Source organism: Giraffa tippelskirchi, chromosome 3, assembly GCF_054371585.1.
Source record: "Giraffa tippelskirchi isolate mGirTip1 chromosome 3, T2T-mGirTip1v1.2.pri, whole genome shotgun sequence".
Classification (NCBI taxonomy): domain Eukaryota; kingdom Metazoa; phylum Chordata; class Mammalia; order Artiodactyla; family Giraffidae; genus Giraffa; species Giraffa tippelskirchi.
In genome coordinates this window covers 21,783,426-21,807,269 of record NC_137277.1, presented here as the reverse complement: position 1 = coordinate 21,807,269, position 23,844 = coordinate 21,783,426, and the positions used below count along the sequence as shown (strand labels likewise).

The 23,844-nt window shown below is 50.2% G+C and overlaps 1 protein-coding gene across 1 annotated transcript; it reads right to left on the bottom strand.

Annotated features, from left to right (window-relative positions):
* Positions 1–7,597: 7,597 nt before the first annotated feature.
* On the bottom strand, positions 7,598–18,748 carry CCR7 (C-C motif chemokine receptor 7). The gene is made up of 3 exons (XM_081586444.1): positions 18,687–18,748; positions 12,739–12,788; positions 7,598–9,653 (listed from the first exon to the last, which is right to left on the bottom strand). Exons 1-3 carry the CDS (start codon positions 18,694–18,696, stop codon positions 8,574–8,576), a joined length of 1,140 nt encoding a protein of 379 aa, XP_081442570.1. The 5' UTR covers positions 18,697–18,748; the 3' UTR covers positions 7,598–8,573.
* Positions 18,749–23,844: the final 5,096 nt, after the last annotated feature.

The following is a 23,844-nucleotide window of genomic DNA, read 5'->3' as shown; positions in this document are numbered from 1 at the left end:
ATTGGTGGCTAGTGAGAAGCAGAGGTGGGGAAGCTTACAACTGCCTCTCTTCTGGGGTGAGGTGGGGTGTGCTGTACTTTTGGGAAAGTCAGAGTCATTGTTCTTACTTTCTGAGTCCAAGACCTTTTTTTTTTTTTTTTTTTAATTATTTATTTGGCTGTTTCAAGTCTTAGTTGCAACATTTGGGATCTTTGGTTGTGGCTCGGGTCCCCTGCATCGGGAGCACAGAGTCTTAGTCACTGGAAGTCTTAACCAAGAAGGAAGACCCTCCAAGACTGTCTGATGGGTCAGACAGTCTGTCAGACCGTCAAACTCTGATGGGACCCCTGATCGGGCTCACTGCCCGGAGACTTCCCTCCTGCTCTGCTGTCCTCTCTCCCTCTCCATGCATGCCCTGCCCCCTCCCCATTTTATTCCTTTACTTTCTTCTGTTTTTCTGATCCCTCCACTTTCCACACTCATCCTTTCTTTTGGTCCCAGCTCCTGGTCCCAGGCAGATGAGAGAAGCTGGCTGTAGCTGCTGGGGATGTTGGGGACAGAGTAAATAAACCCGTTTCTCCAACCCCACCCCCCCAGGCCCGTTCCTTAGTGCTTTGCTCTGTTGCCCCCAGTGTTAAAAGTTGATCAAACTGTGCCAAAGGGCTGCAGGTCTCTGAGCATCACCTGTGAGTGTCCACGGCCCTCTGGGTTGTGTGTGTGCACTACAGTGAGTGTGCACAAGGGATGACTGTTGCTTGATGTGGGGTGGGGTGTGTAATGTATCTGTACTTGTGTGCATGTATGTACAGTGTATATATGGTCTGATATAACTGTTGTTGTGCTTCTTAACATTTGGTGAATGCACGTACTTAAGGATGCATACCCAAAGAACCAGCTATAGAGCTTGCAGGGCCCTGTCCAAAATGAAAATGCTGGGTCTCGTGTTCAAAAATTATGAAGAACTTCAAGACAGAGACAGCTGAGCATTTAATCAGGTGTGGGCCCTTCTGAGTGCAGGCTCTGTGTGGTTGCATGGGTCTCAGACCCGTGAAGCTGGTCGTGTATACGAGTGAGTGTGCTGCTTGTATGTGTGTGTGTGTGTTGGGGGGGGAACGTATGCTGGGCATGAAATCTGAGCTCTTTCCTCACCACTCCCCCAGGGCCAGGCCCCTCTGCAGCTGTTAGGGTCTATCAAAGGAAAGGTGTGTGTTTTATTTTTGGCACCTAGGCTGCCTGCCCCCACAGAGCCCCCGGGAGGCTTTTGTTTTACTGCCTTTGTTAGATGAGTGACAAGCACTTCCCTCCACCTGCTGCCTCGGTGGCCCCACCAGAAACCACAGCTGGAGGTGTGGCAGCTTCCTCAGCCCCTCACCCACTCACTCTGCACCTCTTCAGGCATCAATGTGCCCAGAGCCCTGCTGGCTGACCCCACCCATTTAGTCCGGCTCCCTCATCTCACAGCTAAGGAGACGGAGACCCAGAGAGGGGAGACGACCTGCCCATGTTGCCCAGTGAGCCCGTGGTAGAGCCAGAACACCCCTACCTCTCAGGCACACAGCCCCGCAGGGTGAGCCTGTGGAAGAAGCCTGTGTGGAAATCAGGGCCTGGAGGAGAGAAGGGGAGACAAAGCTGGAAGGGAGCAATAAAGCCTGGCTGCGGCCCAGCTGTGGGGTTACATCCCCCTGGGCAGGTGGGGCTGTGTCTTTGTCACTTGATTCTCCCTCCTCCCAGGTCAGTGCTCTGCATCCAATGGGTTATGAGAAATTTGGCTGTACTGAACACAATGGCTGGCAAGAAGTAGGGGCTTTGTATATATTTGACAATGAATAAACAGTTATTTAGTTGGCCCATGGAGTGGAGCGGCAGGAGCATGAGCTTGAGAAGCCAGCTAGAATTGGTTGAAATCACTTAGTAGCTTTATCAAATGGTAGCTGTGCGATTTTGACAAATCTCAACTTCCCTGAGCCTCAGTTTCCTCTTCTGTAAAATGGGATTCAAGTAGAGTTGTTGTGAAAATGAAATGGGATAAGATGGGAAGCTTAGTACAGTGTATAGCGCCTGATAAAATCCTAATACAGTTGTAGTTATTCTTTTTTTATGATTTTTTGATGTGGTGTTAATCACCCAGTCGTGTTCGACTCTTTGTGACCCCGTGGACTGTAGCCCACCAGGCTCCTCTGTCCATGGAATTCTCCAGGCAAGAAATACTGGAGTGGATTGCCATTCCCTTCTCCAGGGGATCTTCTTGACCCAGGATCGAACCCAGGTCTCCCACATTGTGGGCAGATTCTGGTGTGCACCATTTTTAAAAGTCTTTACTGAATTTGTTATAATATTGCTCCTGTTTTACGCTTTGGTTTTTTGACTGTGAGGCATATGAGATCTTACCTCCTTGGCCAGGGATTGAACCCACACCCCCTGCGCTGGAAGGTGAAGTCTTAACCACAGGACCACCAGGGAAGTCCCAAGCTGTAGTTATTTTTGCTGGCTGTGTTACCTCAGGTAAGTTACACAAGTTCTCTAAGCTTAGGTTTCCTCACCTGTTGTCATAAAAATTCAGCAGGAGATGGAATACAGAACACGGTCCTGGAGCATCATAGCCACTCAGCACTCGTGAGCAGTGAGCAACTAGGTTAGGACCCCTCCCCTTCTTCGAGGCTGCTTCCACCCCGAGGCTCCATGTTCCCTGAAGTCCCTTTCTTGACCCTTCCCTCCTCCACCCACTGTCTCCCAGCTCTGAGTCCTCCAGAAATAAAAGCTCACAAACACTGAGTAGCCCATGTCCCAGTTTGGGAGTAAGGGGGCTTGGGCAGGAGTGGGGTAACTGAGAGGGAGGCTGGGGTGGAGGAGGTATATTGTTCTTGGACTGAAATCCAAGTTCTGCCTTTGACGGGATTGGAGGATGCCAGGTGGGTCTGGGCCTGTCTCATGCACCTGAGGGTGCATGCAGAGGGTTGGGTCTGTGAACTGCCCAGGCCCTGTCCTTCTCTCTGCTCCCTTTCCCTGAACTATTGTGTCCAGACGTTGCCAGCAGCAGCCGCAGTGCCCTGAGCAGATGAGCATCCCTGACAGAGGTGAGCAGAGCAGGTGTGTGGTGGAAAGGGGGGTTCACGCAGGCATGCCTGGGGAGTCAGTCAGGGAGGACACAGCAGGAGGAAGCCCTGGTGCCTCTGTGGGTGACTCCTGGCGCCTGGCTTGATCACATGCCTTTGGCTACGTCCGCCCCTCCCCAGCCTGCTAAGAATGCACCCCTCGGCCATTGCACGTGATCATGTTTCTGCTCGGCTCCGAGTGCAGTTTGCATAAACCATACAAGATAAATGTGCATGAATTCCCAGGCCCCTTTGTAAACATTGGGAAAGAGTTTGGGGGCGTTTCATCTGAGACATCTGTTGAACTTCACAATGTCAGATATTTACTTAGAGCAATGATCATCTCTTGTGTCCTAAGCGAGTTCTGACCCTGCCTCGGAGGACGCCAGGACCATGCGTGTTTCCTCCCCTGCCCTCCGGCTCTTTGCAGTCTGACCTTGGGACCTACTGCCAAGAGAGGGAACTAAATGGACCTTCAGTACCAACAAAACCCGCCCCCGCCCTGCCCTGCAGGGAGATGTTTATTTCCCCAGAGATGAGAATCCAGAGGCACGCTGTGTAGTGGTCACTGTGACCACAGAACAGCCCAGCAAGTGAATACCCTGGGGCTGAAGAACAATAGGCAAAAATAAGGTTTTCTCCACCTTCAAAGTAGAGAATGTGGGAGGCAGAGAACTGACAGCCACCAGGAAGTCGGAATTGAGCCACACACATGCCCGCACACAGAGGAGCCCGAGGGAGAATTTACATCCCTTTGAGTCTGAGTTTGGATGAGCTCAGTTTGATTCATTCCTTAGTCTAGAGCTGCACTGGCTGCTGAGCGAGGGCTGTGAATCTTCTCTGCCACAGGCCCCTTGTCTGGATCTCTTTCTGGGCCTGAGACAAGATAAATGACAAATGACAGGGAGGTTGGTGTTTGTGTGTGGTTTGTGTGTCCGTGTATATGTGTGTGGTTTGTGTGTCTGTCTGTGTGATTTGTGTGTCTGTGTGTGTGGTTTGTTTGTCATGTATGTGTGTGTGGTTTGTGTGTCCACGTGTGTGTGGTTTGTGTGTCTGTGTATGTGTCTGTGTGGCTTGTGTGTCTGTGTCTGTGTGTGTGGTTTGTGTGGGATGTGTGTATGTGTGTGTATGTATGTGACAAGGCTTCTACTTCCTGCAGGGCCTCTTTGCTGGGGTGGGGGCTAGGAGGGCTGACAGGGTTGCTCTTTTGAGTTAAGGGAGAGATCCCCCCTCTTTTTCCTTGGGTGGTTTTTCTATGGGCTCAGACCAGGGAAACTAGGCCATTTGTAACCCATTTCTGGCAAAGAAAGCCATGGGCCCATCTGTCTGTAGGACTAACATAGCCCCTTCCTCCCCACCTGAGACTGGGAGGCTCAGGGAAATGTGTGCGTGCTGTGTGTGTTTGTGTGAGTGTAGTGGGGGTATCTTTCTACCCACTGAGAACACTCTCCAAGTCTAGCTCCCAGCTATGTCATCCTTAGAACTCACCCCTCCCCTTCCTCCCCCCTGCCTTCTGCTCACCTCTCAGAATTGCTCCCCCTCCCCATGTCATTGCCTTAACCCCCCACCCTCAGAGGCCAGTTTCTCCTTCCTCAAACTATTCACCCTCAACACAGAAATGCAACTGAGAACCTAACACCCAGATTCTTCCTTAAAAAAAATCAGTTGCTTGATTTCCTTTGGAACCACTGCCATACTTCTTTTGCCCTTCATGCTCCCCAATCTAATGGCCAGGATGGAAACTATTGAAGAGGGAGAGGAGAGGTTCTTCTTAGGGACCTGCTGCAGGACAAGAGGGACAGTGCCTGCCTAAGAAGTGCTGGGCAGTCTTGGATGAGGCTGGTGTGTGTGAGGGTGGATGTGTTCAAGCCAGTGTGATGGACTGGGGGAAGAGCTCTGGATGGGAGCTCGAGAACCATCAAGTTCTACCATTGCCTAGAGCTCATGGGAGACCTCAGGAGAGTCACTTTCCTCTCTGAGCCTCAGTCGACTCACCTGTATGATGGGTGAGAAGCAGAGACTAATTTCAAAGTTGTCCTCTAGTTTGATTTATAAATTATAGGGGGATGGAAATGAATTTGACTTCCTTGTGGTTAGCAACTTTTTTTAAGCTACCATTTATTGAACATTTTAATGATTACCAACAATCCTTTTTAAGGATTTCTAAGCATTTTACATATAGGAATTCATTTACTGCTCAGAACCATCCTAAGAGGTAGGTTCTTTGGTCATCCACATTATGTGCATGCTAAGACACTTCAGTCGTGTCCAACTCTGTGCGACCCTATGGACTGTAGCCTGCCAGGCTTCTCTGTCCATGGAATTCTCCAGGCAAGGATACTAGAGTGGGTTGCCGTGCCCTCCTCTAGAGGCTCTTCCCTATCCAGGGATCGAACTTGCGTCTCTTACGTCTCCAGCATTGACAGGTGGGTTCTTAATCACTAGTGCCACCGGGGAAGCCCCCTCCCCATTATACAGATTAGAAGACCAAGGCACAGAGAGACTAAGGAACCAGTGCATGTAGTGCAGCTGAGATTCAAACCAGGAGGTCTGGCTTCAGAGTCTGAGCTCCAGGCATTCCAGGCATTGTGCTACATGTTTGCCAAATCCTCTCCATTTTGCAGTTGAGAAATCTGAGACTCAGAGCAGTTGAGCAACAGCTGAAGGTCACACAGCTGGGAAGCAGCAGAGATGAGAGTCCAAGTCGGCTGGGCTCCAGAGTCTCCACTCTCCCTCACCCACCTCCTGCAGTCCTGCCAGATCCTCAAGTCCCCAAAGCAAGTTTACCTACTTCCCCATGTTGCAGTGTCTCTTTAGGCAAATCAGTTCCTCCCCCAGACCTCAGTTTCCCCAACTAGAGAATGATTAGAGGTTGGGCCAGCTGATCTTTGAGGTTCCTTGCAGCTCCATGAGTCCATGTTTCAAGAGATGTGCAGCTTCAGGCTAAAAAGTCAGATTTATAGCCTGGGGTTGTAGCTGAGAAGGAAGAGAGGGCAAGGCACTGGTGATGGAAATAAGGGTAGTTTCGGAGGGGTCGTGGGGGCTGTGAACCTGGGAAGACAGGCCAGTTGCATGAGGCAGATGAGAGAGAGAAAGAGAGAGGCCCTGGGTGTTCCCAGTGAGTCCCTTCCTTCACCCTAGGCCCCCGCCCCACCTCAGGGTAGGCATGTGAGAGCATTGAGCAAGCGAGCAGTGACCAGGCCAGCAGTGAGCTAAGGTCAGTGCTTCTGAGACACAGCACTGTGGGGAATGGACATTGCTGGGGTTTTTGCAAATACTTGGAGGTGTCTAGTTATTTTAGAAAAACGTATTTGAAGCCGAGGTGGCGTGTTTGTGAGGTTGGCCTGGCTCCCTGCTCATGACGGCTCTGTTGCATTCCTCCCCTTCAGGAAGGGAGGATATTTTCCCATGTGTAAGCTCAGTAGGATGTGCACACCAGCGTTCCCACCCTTACGTCCCGGCACGCTCCCCGAAAGGCCAGCAGTGCTGGGGTTACCCCTCCCACCATGGCAGCTGTGCTGATTAATATTAATGTGGCTGCTGGTGCCACGGCTCCACGTGCCAGTCTCATCTTCTCAGGGCGCCAGTCCTGGCTCGAGCCCAGTGCAGCCTGTGGAGGAGGGTACCGCAATGTGCTTACGAGATGAGAGAACGGGTTTCATTTCCAGGCAGGCTCTGTTTCCAATGAGTCTCTTTTCGCTTTGGAAAATTGATGGAATCACCTTTTCATGAGTGTCTCAGCTCCCTCCTACCTCCAGACCCTGAGCTATTACATCGCCAGGTCCTTCAGATACCTCCTCATACATCACAGGCTGGACTAACCTCTCTGGCTTGGAGAAGTCAGGGACTGGGCAGGCATCAGAACATCCAGTGACATGGATCCTGGGCCTGTGATGGGGACAGTGGCTGTTCCTTGATCCCTTCCCCTCCACGATGGGTGTCCACACAATGGAAGGCCACTGTTGCAATAGTGGCCAGGGAGGGTCAAGGGCAGACCTGGCTCCCAAGCATCCAGTATAGAATGTATCACATGGGTCCCATCTCAAGCCCCCTGGATCCAGAATGCCATGGCAGACGAGTGTCAGGGGGTAGTCCTCCCTCTAAACACCATTTTGGGAGCCTGGGGAGACCCACCAAGGGACAGGGGCTCCAGTTCCAGACTGAGCTGGGATAGATGAACAGGACAGTGTGAAAGTGCTGCTAAGGGTCAGGGAGGGTTCTCAGCCATAGATGTTACAGGGACAACTTGGTTCTTTTCAGAGCTCGGCTCAGATCACTGCTGACTGCACAGGCTTGGGTCCCGTGAGCTCTGGAAAGGTGTTTGCAAGCTGGACACCCTGTCCTTTTGCCCCTCCTACCTCGTTCAGCCACTCAGGGCCCATGTTATTGGAAGGTCTCAGAGCATAGCTCAAGCAGACCTTTTGGCTCTGAGCATCTCTGAACAATGAAGTCTGGGGGAGAAAAGGGCTGAGGGGGTAGTCAGATGGGGTATGGGGTTTGCAAAACAAGAACACAATCATTTGCCATTTACTGAAAAAAACTTTTTTCCCTTTCTTTTAAAGTTGTTGTTTTCTCCAGGGAAAACTTTTATTTGTGTATGAGTAAAATGTGCTCTCTTAATGAACTGAAAGCAGAACAGGATGAGAGATGTTTTGTCCCCGTGGCAAAGAACAAAGCAGCAGCTCATTGGCTGGCGGCAGGCAACATTGTCACCCACCCCCGGCCCCTAACATTTCTCCTTGCCTGCTCCTCCCTTCGGAGCCGAGCTGAGACCTGAGATGGGCCGGCCATACTTCATCTCTGCCCCAGAATCCTGGCTGGGAACATGGCTTTGGCAGGGCCTGGCCTGTGGGAAGCACCACACCCTTTCAGCGTGGAGAGCCTGAGGAGAGGTGGCGAGCGAGGGGTCAGCATGCTTTTAGGAGGCGTGGAGGCTGCCGATTCTTGCTGGCTCGGATGGCAGGGGAAAAAGAGAGATGGAGGCAGGGATTCAGAGAGTTAGTTTGACTCATTGGCATCCCTGTTCCCCTGCTCAGGCAAGAAGTCTCTCCATGGTCTCTGCTCTTGGGGACAAAGCCTGGCTTTCTGGAAGACCTTGCCTTGAATCTTGGGGAGGACTTCTTTTGAGAAGGACATTGATCTGGAATGCTCGCCGGGCCCCTTCCACCACCTAGATCTCACCAACACCTGCTCCCCTTCACTTTGCGAGGTGTGAGCTGTTTCTTGACTTTCACCTCTGGTTTGGGGTTTAGAAGATAATGGTCTTGGTTTTGGAGTGTTGCAGGATCTGGGATGGCTTATCAACCACGTATCTTTGCAACCTTGGTTGACGTAGCTAACGAGGGTTGGCGTTCTTCTGTCTCCTGCGGCTCAGGTTTCCAACACGAGATAACCTTAACGGCCAGACTGGCCTTTCCCTCAGCAGCTGTTGGATCTTCTGCCCCGTGTCCCCAATCCGAGGGGCCCTGGGAGAGGTCCCTCTAGTCCCGGTGGAGGTGCCTCCTACGGGGAGAAGGTGGTGGTGGTCTCAGCCTCCACGCTCATGGAGGACCGTCGGGTGTGCCGGCAGGAAGCCAACTGCCGGAGCCGCTCCTGGCTGAGGCAGCCCAGGTCCTTGAAGAGCTTGAAGAGGTCGCTGCGGAACTTTACGCCAATGAAGGCGTACAAGAAAGGGTTGACGCAGCAGCGGACGCAGGCCAGACTGTAGGTGACATCGTAGGCGATGTTGAGTTGCTTGCTGAGCTCACAGCTGGTGCCGCTGGTGATGTTGAAGTTGGCCACCGTCTGGGCCAGAACCACACCATTGTAGGGCAGCTGGAAGGCTATGAAGACCACGACCACAGCAATGATCACCTTGATAGCCTTGTTGCGCTCAAAGTTGCGTGCCTGGAGCAGGGTGCGGATGATGACGAGGTAGCAGAAGCTCATGGCCACCAGGGGGATCAGGAAGCCTACCACCATCTGGGCCACCTGGATGGTGATCAAGGCCTCCACGTGCTCAGTGATGAGAGAGCACCGCAGTGCCTGCTCACTGCTGCTCTTTTGGATCCCGCTGTACAGCAGCTCTGGGGTGGAGAGCAACATGGCCAGAACCCAGATCACCAGGCAGGAGAGCTTGCTGATGAGAAGGACGCGGGCACGGTGGCGGTGGGCCGAGACGGCCTGGACAATGGCGACGTAGCGGTCGATGCTGATGCATAGTAGCAGGAGCATGCCGCTGAAGAAGCTTATCTTGTAGATGCCAAAGATGAGCTTGCAAACGTGGACCCCAAAGACCCAGGACTTGGCTGCGCTGTATGCCCAGAAGGGGAGGGTCAGAAGGAAGAGAATGTCCGCCAGGGCCAGGTTAAGCAGGTAGGTGTCGGTCATGGTCTTGAGCCTCTTGAAATAGATGTAGGTTAGCATGACCAGCCCGTTGCCCAGCAGGCCCACGAAGCAAATGATGGAGTACATGATCGGGAGGAACCAGGCTTTAAAGTTCCGCACGTCCTTCTTGAAGCACACGGACTCGTACAGCGTGTAGTCCACTGTGGTGTTGTCTCCGATGTAATCGTCTGTGACCTCATCTTGGCAGAGGCACACCTGTGGGGAAGGAACATGCTCCAGCTTAGCTGAGTGGGTCGAAATCTCACTGCCCTGGAACTGTCTAGAGCAGAGGTTTCAAACTGTGATCAGCATCATCTGCAAATTCTCAGACCCCATCTGAGACCCACTGAACCCAAATGTCAGGAGCTGGGGCCCAGGAATCTGTTTGTCTAAACTTTCTAGGTGATTCTTCAGTTTGAAATTGGTGGCTTCTCAAATGTTAACATGCACTTGAACTTGGGGATTTTGTTCATATGATGTAGTAGGATGGGGTGAAGCCTGGGATTCTGCATTTCTAGTAAGTAGCAAGTCTTCTGAGAGACTTGATCTTATAGGTGTTAATGGCAGACTGGAAACGGTCTAGGCTTGGGGTCAAAAGAGCATTGGGCTGGTTAAATATACTTCGTCTCTCCAAGCCTCAGTTTTCTCATCTGTGAAATGGAGATGAATACTATCTCCTTTACATGGTTGTTGTGAGGTTCCTAACTCATATTCTGGCATCCTTTTGTCTTCATGGAGCTTTGATTTTGTCTGCTGGAAACTCCAGGAGAATGGGATGGTAGGGTCTTTCTTTTTGAGCCTCCTTTGGAATCTGGTAGAAAGAACTTTCCAAGGGAGGGGGCCTACAAAAATACCCCATCTTTTGAGGGAAGATCCACTTGGGCTAAAGTTGAGGAGGGCCCAGAGTGAGAAGGTGGTGGTGGTCATAGTCACTAAGTTGGGTCCAGCTCTTTGCGACCCCATGGACTGTTGCCCACCAGGCTCCTTTGTCCATGGGATTTCCCAGGCAAGAATACTGGAGTAGGTTGCCATTTCCTTCTCCAAGGGATCTTCCTAACTCAGGGATCGAATCTGTGTCTCCAGCATTGTAAGTGGATTCTTTACCCCTGAGCCACCAGGGAAATGGAGTGAGAAGAGAGGAAGGGAAAACTCTGTTAAGAGACCACAAAGCCCTGGGTTGGGGCAAGATGCTGTGATCATGGGCGGTGGGTGACTGGAAGGCTTATGGATCCCTGCGGCCCAAGGTACAGAGACTGGCAGGCAGCAGGAGCTCAGGTGATGCGGGCCCAAGGGGATGTCGGGGCCACAGCCTCAGCTGTGAGTCCTCTTGGGCCCAGGAAGGAAGCGTAGCCATATCTCCACCTTCCCTCCATCTTCCCACCTTCTCGCCGCAACTTACTCCTCTCTCTCTTCCTCACTGTCTCTTCTGGCAAATTCCAATTAGTAGGGCTCACATGTTCAGGGCTTTTTTTTTTTTTTTAGCCTATCTGCAGGGCAGGGTGAAGGTTCAGGCAGACAGCTGTGATTTGATCAATGAAGGATACACATGGGGTGGCTGAGCTGTGCTGGGTGGTGAGCTGGGCTGGAAACTGCCTCAGCAAGCCTCTGGTCTGTCCTCTGGGAATGGGGCCCTGGGCAGCCCTGTGTGATGGATTTACACAATTGGGGAACTGGAGGGATTGTAGAGGAGATGAAAGGAGGCTCTTGGAGAAACAATGTGACTGGTTCAGGGTTACTCAGCCAGAACGGGAACCTAGTCTCCCGATTTGCCTGTATCCTGTCTCTTTCTCACTTCCAAATCCTGGATTCATCACTGTTCTGTGTGGGGACAGGGTGAGGACCAAATCATATCCTGGAGTCTTTTTTGGGGCATTGCTATCTTGAGAAGAGATGTCAGTGGCAACTCTTTTCTCTTTTCCAGGTGCGATTGCAGCCCGGGAGGCCTGGGAGAGGCTGGCTGTCCTTGGCTGCCCAGGGTAACACTCGAGGCCTCAGATCTGGACGTAAGGGGGTTCTGGGCTTCGGCGGGTAATACACCGAGCCTCTGGCGTGTGCTTCCCACTGCCCCATTCTGCCTCCTCTTTCTCTTCTTGGTACCTGCCCCACCCCTCACCAGGGGCCACCAGGGGCCACCAGGCTTGATGTCTCTGCAGCCCACAGCCCCACCACATCCTGCCCCATCTGAGCCACCCCCATCTCTCCAGGTAAAGAGGAGGATGAGTCCAGCTGTCCCTCATCCCCTCCCCAATCTTCCAGCCTCCCGTGTTAGCACTCCAACCCTCTGGAGTCCTGGGAAGGGGGGAGACGATGGGGAGGGAGTGCTGATGGGGAAGGGGGCCAGGCTGTAGGCTACAACCCAAGCTCCAGGAGGCCTCTGGGATGGGGCTTTGGGAACAGTGCCCAGCTTGGGGCCTGCCTCTGGCCAGAGCTCCTGGAAAACTGCCTCTCTGGTCTCCAGACCTGAGGAGGAGCCAAATTCTGAAGCACTGCCTCTCCAGCTCCAGCCTCAGCCGCCTCCTCCGGCTCCAAGAGAGCTCCCCTACCCCAGCAAAGTCACGGGAAGAGTGGTTTTCTAACACTGGCACTTGGTGGGCGTGGATTTTCTGTCTCCACATCTGGGATTGAGAAGCTGAGACCTGTAAGCTGGTGGCCTTTGCTCCTCCGGAGTTCTGGGCCCCCCTGAAGGATGGGTTCCATTCACCCTCCCTCCCTCCAGGGTCCCCATCCTCCCCTCCCCTCCCCACAGTGAGGCTCAGATGAGTCTATTTCAGAAAAGGGAACTGGGGCTTCGAACGGAGCATTTAGCTGGAGGTCTTGGGAGGAAGACATCTTTGGGGCAATAGGATAGTAAGCTGCCTGCAGGTTCTTTTCTCATCTCACCTATGAAGATTTACCCTCGTGGGTGTGGGCACATATGTTCCAGACCCAGTAACCTCACAGCCTTTACTTTTTTGTGAAGCAAAGAACTCTCTCCAAGAACTCAGAGTCTACTTTTCTGTCTCCTGGGTGGGGATATTGGAAGTGAAGTGGGGAAGGCAGGGTAACCTGCTTTCCCAAAAATTTTAATTGAAATGGAGTGAAGAAATTCAGAGAACACCTGTGGCTTTCTAGGGTCACTCAGCAGATGGAGAAGGTGGCCATCAGCTTAAAGAAGACCAAATTTGTGCTTGGGTCTATTTCTTTCCAGTAAATGCCCAGTGACTCCACCAGAACTCCAGGGCCTGGGTTTGAGAAGGCTAGGCTTGCTGAGGGGCATTTGGGAGAGGGAATGGAGCTTTCCTTGGCAGGCAGGACACCTCACCTGGAAAATGACAAGGAGGGCCACCACCAACACGTTCTTCATTGGCTTCCCTGAAGGAGACAAGGTGAGAAAGTTATTGCTCAGCAGGGCTGGCTCTTTGTTATGAAAAAACCGCACAGAGCCAGGGAGAACGTGGGGAACTTTCATCACAAGCTCTGGACACTGCGTTTGAGAACATGAGAACCAGATTGTGCCTTGGAGCACCCGGCCAGCTGCCCAGTCTCACTGCCCTCACCTCTTCTTCCTCCTCAGCTCCAGAAGGGGTCCTGGAAAGGAGGAGGATCAGAATGCAGGGCAGGCACTCCCCCCTCTTGGCTCTTCAGAGTCTCTTCTGGAATTGGAAAGCCCACCCTGGCCCAGATTACCGCTCAAGGCTGAGCTTCAGCTGACCTTGACTCCTGCGTCTGACCCCCTCCTATTCCATGCTACGCAGGAAGAAAGACTGTAAGGAGGTGGAGGAGGTGTGTGTGTTCTGCCCTGCTCTGGTGCCAGGAGCCAGTGGGGAGCATTTTTCCTGCACCCAGTGGGTGGGCAGCCACCTATGAAGCCCTGACTGTTTCCTGATGGAGGCTGGCTGAGGAAGTAGACTGGTTTCACAGGGCTGCATGAAGGAGTGTTCCTTACTGCCTCTCAATGGCAAATAGGAAAGTTCTTCTAGGACCCATGAGGCTCCCCCAAACAGTCCTCACCCGGCTGTCATCCATCCAGCACTCATTGGTGGTTCACCAGGCCCATGCCCCCAGCTTGGCTTTGGGCCAGCGACATTGTCCCTTTTACCCAGTTCAGGCCCATAAATGAGGAGGTGCCCAGAGACTGTGTGCTGCTGAATGAATGAATGAATGAATGAATGACTTGTTTGCCCTTCTCCCAAGCTGCCCTGTAGGGACCTTGCCGTGTGGCTGTGTGACAGGAGTGAGGCCATTCCCCAAGGTCACTTGACTTGTGTGGATATGTTTTCTCTTCTTTAACTTGCTTCTAATCTAGGGCCTTGGGAGGCAGGTGAAAGAGAAAAATGGTGGGAAAGAGTGAGTCACAGCCTGGGTACTTTCTGAAAGTCAGGAGGCCCTCCTTAGTTCTGAACGGCAGGTTGAGAGCCCAGGTTCTCACAAGGTTTGATGTGAGCCCTGGTGGCTCAGTCCTTCTTGGTGGCTGAGTTGAGAGCTGGACTTGGAATTTATTTCTTCTAGGGGGTCAAGCTGAGGAGACCAGGCAAGTTGACAGGGTGATTTATACAGAGCTCTTATCTCACTTAAAGTCTGAGAGCTGTGCCCTCTTCATCTCTGTAAAACCCCTTCCTATAACTGGACCAGCCCATGGGAGACAGTAACTGTGATGTCAGGAATGAATACAAGGCAGGACTTGCCGACCCATCGCACCTCTAGTCTCAGGAGGGTCAATAGACCAATGCTTGGGACTCTGCTTCTAGCACCTTCTGGAGGCTCAGGGCTTCCCTCAAACAAGCAAGGAATCCTGCTTCCCAAGATGCAGCAGCACGGGGCCAGCGAGTCTGTGTGCTTGGCCACAGCACCACCTGCTGGAAATTTCATGACATGACATCCAAGTTGCCATTATCCAAGGAGTTTGCCTAAGACGGGAATTCTGGGGTTGGGGTGTCTTGGAGGGAGGAGGAAGGGCATGGAGCCACATAAATAAACAGACATTTCTCCCGTTATACTGCACATTACTGCTAGGCACATCTTCCTCAATCATAGCTCTGATGCCAACCCCCACCGTGCCCTCCTGCTAAATCCTTAGGACCTCTCTACCAGTTCTAAGGATGACAGCCTGATGCTCAGCGTGGTTGCCCACCCTTCCACTGTCTACTTGGACCTGCCTTCCTAGCTTCATCTTCTATTTCTGGGGGCAGGAGCTGTCATCCCCAGCTTGCCCCTGAGTATTTGCAGTCCTGGGTGGGAATGGATTTTTGTGCAACATCATGGCTCCCCTCTCTCACCCCACTTCCTTGCTGAATTATCCTGAGAGCCCCTGAGCTCAAGTCCACATCTTTACCCTTAAGCACACTCTCTTTGCGGTCCAACGAGCTGCCCGGCCTCTGGTGATTCATCTTGATGTGAAATGTTCGAGGTTTCTTTAAACATGTACTAGTCTTTCGGTTACTCTAGAGAAAGCCTGCTCTGGCTGTCAGTGAGAACCGAGAAACCTCAAGGTTTTGATGTCACAACGGGTGAAACACGAGGAGCAAGAGCTGTGTTTCTATTTCACTCCATCAACCTCCTTCCGTGGGCCCTGTCTCAGTCCTTTTGCCACTGGCTGGGGGAGGGGTTGGGAGGGGGGCTGGAGGATGTGTGTAGGTGAGGTCTCCTTCCAGTTGTGTTGGAGATGGTCGTTGAACAGGGATCTTCTAGGACCAGCATAGGTTGTTCTTCAAGAAAGGTGACCAAACAGGAACTTGGGGGAAACTCTGGTGTGAATCAGAGGGGGCCTGGTCAATGTCCTTGACTCAAATGGTTTTTGTCTGTTACAAAGTCATAAAGCAACTGGCTTTGGGCAGCCACCAGGGTGGGGCCAGAGAAGTTGGGAATCTCGGGGGCTGAGGAGTGGTTGAGTGATACATTGGGTATTTTCTGAGTTCTTGAGGTTCTAGTAATGATCACAATGAAAAGGAAATTCCCTAGAAGTCCAACCTTAGCTCCCAGTGAGAGAAACTAGAGATTAGTAACTTTCCCAAAGTCACACAGCCAGCTGGTAATGTAGCTGGGCTTTGAATCCATTTAATTTCAGAAACCACACTCCCAATTCCTCTTCCATGCTGCCTCTCAGACTTTATGTTCTTTTCCCTCCTAATATCCTGTGAGTTACCCCTTGTGAGTCTCATTCTATATTTCAGAAAATAGAGGCTCAGAGAGGTTAATCCACTTGTCTGGGTCACACAGGTGCAAAGAGATAGGTCTGAGATTTTTGAATGGAACTCCTGCTACTTCATTTCTGTTGAGTCTGCTGTGTATTGGGGCCTCTGTAGAGCATCAAGGGAATCCACACTCTCCTCCATCTATTGGTCACTCATTCTGTCACCTCTATCCCTGTAACATCCCAGAGCTGGCCCCACTTCTACCCTGACATAAGGCTTTGCCACCAGAGAGCTCCTCTGAAACACAGATCACAATATTTAACTCACCTAACTGAAACAGAAAAGTCTTCACTGGCTTCTCATTGCTTTCAGTAAAAAAGCCCAAACATTTTCAGCAATGCCACACAGAATTTTAAAGTTTGACCCTGCCTGTCCCTCCTACCTCCCTTCCTTCTCAGTACAGCCAGGTTCTATACACCCTCCGCAACTTGCCTTTTTCTTGTCTCTATTAGCTTTTATTAGAGCTGACAAGCTGGGAGCCTGCAGGCTGAGTCCACAGGATATTCTGCTTTGTTACATGGAGTTTTAAAAAAATTGGATTTGGATGCCTTTAGGTAGGGCTAACCTCTTCACTCCACTGTCCTCCACTTACTATATCTTATGCCCATTCCCTCAGTTACATTATTGACAATTGAGCCATTGAGATCACTAGTCCTGCTACCTCCTAGGCCCCTTGCTTCTCCTTGTTTGCTTTGAGAACTCCTACACATCCTTCAAAACCCAGCTTAAATGCTCCCCTGACTCATAGTCACTGTTCGTTTCTTTAGGTTTCACAATTGCCCTGCTTTTACCCCATCAGCACTCTCTCTCCCCCTCTTGCAATGGCTCGTTGACACATGTGTCTCTCCCCCCACCAGACTGGTCTTGCCTGAATTCTTCCATCAATAGCAGTTGACTGAAAGTACCAAGCAAAGAGGAGAGATTTCCCAACAGCTCCCCCAGGCTGCAGGGTTCCCCTCTTTCCCAGTCAGCCTCCCCAGAGGCCAGGAAGGATTGGCCCTGAATTCCTTCAACATATCCCTCTGCCACTATCTCTGGCTGAGCTGTGGGAAATGAGTATCTCATGGCTCATTTTTTTCTTCCCTGCTTTGGAAAGTTCTAACTGAAGTCTTAGGCCCCACTTCTTGAAGATGGACTGGAAAGGCGCCTCAGGGCTGCCCATTCAAATTGTGAAAAAGGCCAGCTCAGCCCTGGTTTTGGCGTTTCACATTTTGTGTAACAGAAACTCTACCCCTCACCCACCTCAGGCGCCCTGACAGGCTGACAAAGAGAAAGAAACAGATCGTTTGTGGCTCATCCGTCCTACAAACGGCCCTGAGTCCTCATGCCTGATCTGAGTAAAATGTCTCAGTGATGTCCCCTCCTACCAGTATCTGGGGCTCAGTCAGCCGTTGGGGCTCTCTCGAATTGAGTGAAGCAGTAAGAACATCCTTTTATCCTGGAGACATGTCCTGCATTAAAGGGATCTCCCTCCCCCATTAATGCCTGTGAGTCTAGCACCCCAAACCTAGTCTTTGGGAGGAAGACCCTCCGCGCTGTGCTGTGGCTGCTCTCATGGGCTCATTGAGTCAGTGGTGAGCATCTCTCTCTGACTGGGTGCTCAGTCATTTCATGGCTTGAAATCGACTGACAGCTTGCAATCGGCTATGATGGGAGAATTTACACTGTGGAAACTGGCAAGCGCTACGTATCAGGGAGCCAGTTCTCTAGCCTTTACCAGTGTACCACGGGGACCTGCTGGTTTCTTTCACAGAGATCAAACAGAGGAGCAGGATCGGGGTCTCCAGGGGGACGATGTCTGCATTCTGGTACCATGGTTAGTGGGGGTGGATGTCTGGGAAGTGGGATTAGTGGGCAGGCTGCTGGGAGGAGGGGAAGTTGGAAGAAATTTTTAAAAACTAAAATCAGAGTTCTTGATGCCATTCATTCATTCCACAGATCTTTTTCTGCTCACACCCCCAAAGCCTCTGGGAATCAGAGGTGCAAGAATCAAAGCCTGCCTTCCAGGAGTTCTGGGTCGGTGGGTGCAACAGCCACTTTAGCCCTTTGACAGCTGTTTGCTGAGTCGACCCTGGGTTCCGAGTGGGCGGGAAAAGCCGACATGAAGGCAAGAGGCTGTGGTGTGATGGGGAGGGGTGTGAGGACAGCAGAGGATGAACAGGGAACCTTCACTTTTTAAAGCCAACCCCTTGTGGCTTTGAGGCTGCTGTGGTGTTTGTTTGCTGGTGAGAACAAGCCGTCCAGGAACCTGGCCTTTGTAGCCTCAGCCCAGTCTGACTCTTAAGCTGAGATTTGTACATGGGGTGTCTGGAGCTGGATGAACCCCCCAAGAAGCTGCTTGGGGCTTCCCTTGGACTCCCTCTGGTTAAGACCAAGGTTAGATCGGAGGATGGATTATGGAAAGGGAAGAGCCATATCCCCGAGCAGAAAAAGTGAGTGAGACTAGGGGCTGAGGTGGAGGCCCTGGCTGTGACTTCTTCCAGCTGAAGGCCCCTCGTGGTCTCATTTCGTGTTGCCCATTCAACCTTTGACCGGCAAGAGGCAACAGCTTTCCCGTGGGATGTGCAGCAGAGAGAAAAAAAAGCACAGCTCGTGTTGCTTCTATAGTGTCATTTACATAATGCACTCACCTTGACTCTGCCTCTCGTCATAACCCAAAGAGAGCAGACAAGCTCAGCCCTATTTAGCCTGGGAGAGAGGTGGGAATAGGAGGGCGAATGGAGGGTCCTGAACCCTCCAAGATTTCTCAGATGAAACAGGGCCCCCGAGAGCCTTCCCCATCACCCCCTGGCTAGCTAGAGCAGGTGCTGTGCAGATCTCTACCACCCCAGCCCCGGCACCTTCTGCAGAACCTACTATTCTTGGTAACAATGGTCGCCCCCTTCCCCAGGTCCGAAAGAAGTGCCTGGAGGAGCCTCTCTGGGAGGAGCCACTGATTCCCACCAAAGCCACCTGGTTCCTCTGGGAGGCTCCCCCATGCCTTCCACCCTATCCTCCACCCCCATTCCACAAAGTCATTCTGGGTGTCCGAGTGACCCCGGTAACTGCTCTCTCTCTCACTTGGGGGAAGCTCACTCACCAAGGTCCATGACTCTCTCGGCGGCTGAAACCACACAGGAAGGTTGTGCCGGGGCTCTGTCTGGGGAGGATGTGGTTCGAGCCCCTTTTAAGCTGTGAGAGGAGCCACCCTCTTCTCAGCCCCTCCCACCCCCGCTCCTCCCCCTAGTCCGGCCTCACTCAGGGTCTGGACTCAGGTGGCTTCCTGGGACCAAAGGCTGTGAGGGGTATGAGAAAGTGAGACAGTGACAGCCCACTCACCGGTCACAGGATCATGAATCATTGGGTCCTTTACATTCAGAAAGCCCCCCTTGCAGACTCGGGGCCCTGCCCAAGGCAGGGGAATGAAGCTATTTATTGATTTGATAAATGTTTACAGCCTGGGTATCACATGCCAGGGAGTTGGAGATAAGGGAGAGATCTATCCCCATCCTTCCCTTGCCCTATTCAGTGTCACAGAGGACTACGTTTCCCAAACTGCTTTGCCCTTTGGCTTTTGGGTAGGTTTGGGCAATGGGAGGCACTGACAGATGTTGGAAGGCAAAAGAGGAAGGATGTGCCAGGATATCTCTCTTTTCTTGAAATTTATTTATTTTTAATCGGAGGATAATTTCTTTACAATATTGTGTTGGTTTCTGCCATACATCAACATGAATCAGCCATTGGACCAGGTTGTCTCTTTTTTCCTCTTTTTTCTTTTCTTTCATTTTCTTTTCTCTTTCCTCTTCTCTTCTCTTTCTTTCCTTTTCTTTTAAATACAGTTTTATTGAGATATAATTCACAAATAAATTCACCCTTTTAAAGAATACTAGTCAAAAATTTTTTTTTGGTATATTCACAGAGTTGTGCAATCATCACCACAATCGATTTTGGAACATTTAAAATAACTTCCTTCTGCAAAACCACCCCTCCTCAACCGCTGCTCATTAGAAATGAGTACTCTCCCTATCCCCTCCATCCCCACCCCCATCCCCTGGTAACAACAAATCTACTTTCATCTTTTACAGATTTGCCTATTCTAGACATTTCACATAAATAGAACTATTCTCTATGTGGCCTTTGTGTCTGGCTTCTTTCACTTAGCATAATGTTTTCAAGGTTCACCCATGTTGTCATATATATCAATACTTCATTCCTTTTTATGTCTCAATACTATTCCATGGTATGCATATACTCCATTTGGTTTATCCGTGATGAGTTGGACATTTGGGTTGTTTCCAGTTTTTGGCTATCATGAATAATGCTGCTAGGAACATTCATATACAAGATTTTGTGTGGATATAGGCTTCTTTTTCTCTAGAGAACATGCCTACGAGTGAAAATGTTGGCTAATATCTCAACTACATGTTTAACATTTCAAGGAACTGTCAAGCTTTTCCCAAAGTGGCCTCACCATTTTTCATTCTCATCAGCAATGTATGAAGGTTCTACATCCTCAACAAAACCTGTTCTCTATTTTTTTTGATTCTAGCCATTCTAGTGGGTGTGAAGTGGTTATGCTTTGCGTTATCCTAATGACTAATGATGGTGAGTGCCTTTTCATGTGCCTGTTGACCATTTCTGGGCTTCTCTGGTGGCTCAGTGGTAAAGAATCCGCCTGCCAATGCAGGAAACATGGGCTCATTTCCTGGGTTGGGAAGATGCCCTGGGGAAGGAAATGGCAACCCACTCCAGTATTCTTGCCTGAGAACACTGCAATAAGATATTTTGAAAGAGAAAGAGAGAGACCACATTCATATAACTTTTGCTACAGTATATTGGTATACTTTTTCTATTTTATTGTTAGCTATTTTTGCTGATCTCTTACCATGCCTAATTTATAAATTAAATTTTATTATAGATATGTATGTATAGGAAAAAATATAGTAAGTATGATATATAGAGTTTGGTAATATCCATAGTTTCAGGCATCCACTGGGGATCTTAAAACATATCTCCCAGAGATAAGGGGGGACTACTATGTAGAAAAAGTTAAGGCTAGATTGCATCCCTGTTGCCTACAGTTATGACTGAGACCAAACATGACATGATGCTTTACCTAAAATGAGGGGAGGAAATCCAAGATTGAATAGGGCTGGAAGACAGGTGGACAAGTAGATAGAATAGCTTTTCTTCGCTGCAAAGATATGAAGAACATTCAACTGGGATGCAGTGCATTAAGCCAAGCTCTTCACCAGCCCTTTGTATGATCTTGGGTAGGTCACTTTCCCTCTCTGGGCCTGAGGAAACTTGAGTTTTCTCAAGTGTGAAGTAAGGATATGGACTGCTTAGGAGATACCCAAGCTTTGGCATCTGAGACTCTGAAGTGCAGAACTTTCTTGTGGCATCCTGTCCACTGCTTAACCAGTCTCTTTTATTCCAAATCCCCCAAATGGAGACCTGAGAAGCCCTCCTGGAACTGGAACTTTCCTTCCATTCTAAAGATTCTGGCTGCTCTCATCACTGGTACTTGGAGGTTGCTTACAGTGGAAACAGTTCAGTTCAGTTCAGTTCAGTCGCTCAGTCGTGTCCGACTCTTTGCGACCCCATGAATTGCAGCACGCCAGGCCTCTCTGTCCATCACCAACTCCCAGAGTCTACCCAAACCCATGTCTATCGAGTCGGTGATGCCATCCAACCATCTCATCCTCTGTCGTCCCCTTCTCCTCCTGCCCCCAATCCTACCCAGCATTAGGGTCTTTTTCAATGAGCCAACTCTTCGCATGAGGTGGCCAAAGTATTGGAGTTCCAGCTTCAACATCAGTCCTTCCAATGAACACCCAGGATTGATCTCTTTTAGGATGGATTGATTGGATCGCCTTGCAGTCCCAGGGACTCTCAAAAGTCTTCTCCAACACTACAGTTCAAAAGCATCAATTCTGCGGCGCTCAGCTTTCTTCACCGTCCAACTCTCACATCCATACATGACCACTGGAAAAACCATAGCCTTGACTAGACGGACCTTTGTTGGCAAAGTAATGTCTCTGCTTTTAAATATGCTATCTAGGTTGGCCATAACCTTCCTTCCAAGGAGTAAGTGTCTTTTAATTTCATGGCTGCAATCACCATCAGCAGTGATTTTGGAGCCAAAAAAATAAAGTCTGGCACTGTTTCCACTGTTTCCCCATCTATTTCCCATGAAGTGATGGGACCAGATGCCATGATCTTAGTTTTCTGAACGTTGAGCTTTAAGCCAACTTTTTCACTCTCCTCTTTCACTTTCATCAAGAGGCTCTTTAGTTCTTCTTCACTTTCTGCCATAAGGGTGGTGTCATCCGCATATCTGAGGTTATTGATATTTCTCCCAGCAATCTTGATTCCAGCTTGTGTTTCTTCCAGCCCAGCGTTTCTCATGATGTACTCTGCATATAAGTTAAATAAGCAGGGTGACAATATACAGCCTTGACGTACTCCTTTTCCTATTTGGAACCAGTGGAAACAGTAGCTAACTTTATTTTTTGGGGCTCCAAAATCACTGCAGATGGTGATTGCAGCCATGAAATTAAAAGATGCTTACTCCTTGGAAGGAAAGTTATGACCAACCTAGACAGCATATTAAAGAGCAGAGACATTACTTTGTCAACAAAGATCTGTCTAGTCAAGGCTATAGTTTTTCCAGTGGTCAAGTATGGATGTGAGAGTTGGACTATAAAGAAAGCTGAGCACAGGAGAATTGGTGCTTTTGAACTGTAGTGTTGGAGAAGACTCTTGAGAGTTCCTTGGACTGCAAGGAGATCCAATCAGTCCATCCTAAAGGAGATCAGTCCTGGGTGTTCATTGGAAGGACTGATGTTGAAGCTGAAACTCCAATACTTTGGCCACCTGATGTGAAGAGCTGATTCATTTGAAAAGACCCTAATGCTGGGAAAGATTGAGGGCAGGAGGAGAAGGGGACAACAGAGGATGAGGTGGTTGGATGGCATCACCGACTCAATGGGCATGAGTTTGGGTAAACTCTGGGAGTTGTGATGGACAGGAAGGCCTGGCGTGCTGTGGTTCATGGGGTCGCAAAGAGTAGGACACGACTGAGAGACTGAACTGAACTGAACTGAACTGAATTAGTTTTAAACATATAGACAATCTCTTGCACTAGGTGGGAAAGACTTTAGTGGGTTATATCTGGGTAGGGTGCTGGCAAGGAAGAGCAGAGTAACTTCAGTTTGGAACTATTCTAGAGGCTTCCTCTTGAGGTCTTTTTCCATGTGCCAGATGCTTCTAAGAAAAATCGAGCTTAGAGGCAGAAGACCTATGTACCAGTCTTCCTCTGCTGGAATGTTTTATGTGACTTCAGACAAGTCAATTCCCCTCTCTGATTCTTGGATATCCACCTGAAAAGTAATGAGATTGGACCGCATAATCTCCAGGCTCCCTTCTCAGGATAATCCTTATAGTCCTCAGGGATTTTCTTGGTTCTCCAGCCCCATATAGGCCCCAGAGAAGACCCCAGATAGCAGCCGTAGGATACAGGGCAGGACTGAAGAGCTCGGTGGTAGATGCGCCATGTTCTTAGGGGATAAAGGAAGCATCCTGATTCTGATCTTCTCAGCAGACTCAGCTGGATGCTAAGCCATGGTGCCCACCCCAGACCTTTGCTCATGTGCTTACCAACCTCTCCTACTCAGGCTGTGTGAACATGGCACACTTTGGGCTGGAGGCCTTCAGCTTCAGTTTCTTAGTTGGTCCCTGAGCAAGGCAATGGGGATTCCCTAGTATTTCTCAACATTCTGAGCTTCCCCCTCCACACGCTAGCATTCAGTTAGCGACGATTCACTCTTTCTGAGAGGGACAATATAGGAGGAACATATGACTTTCCAAATTGCACCCCATCCTTCGAGGACCAGGCAGGCCCACCTTCTCTTTCTTCCCTCCTCTGAACACTCATAGCACTTAACTTCGAGCACCCTCAAATTGCCATTTATAACAACAGCATGGGAACCGTTTTCTATTCAAGCAGAGACGTTATGCTTCTTGGAAGAGAGATTATGCTGTGTACATTTTTGGCTGGTTTTTGTATTGTGCCAAACAATGCTGTGATTTTAAAAATATATTTTTTAGGGCTTCTATGGTGGTACAGTGGATAGGAATCCACCTGCCAATGTGGGCGACACGGGTTCAATCTCTGGTCTGGGAAGATTCCACATGCTTTGGAGCAACTAAGCCTATGTGCCATAACTACTGAGCCAGCGCTCTAAAGCCCTCAA

What these genes read in the sequence shown, in the direction of transcription:
- CCR7 (XM_081586444.1), bottom strand. An exon ending in CCCTCCTTGTCATTTTCCAG is followed by an intron (nt 9,654 to 12,738) that starts GTGAGGTGTCCT and finishes CCTTCCCCACAG; the next exon opens with GTGTGCCTCTGCCAAGATGA.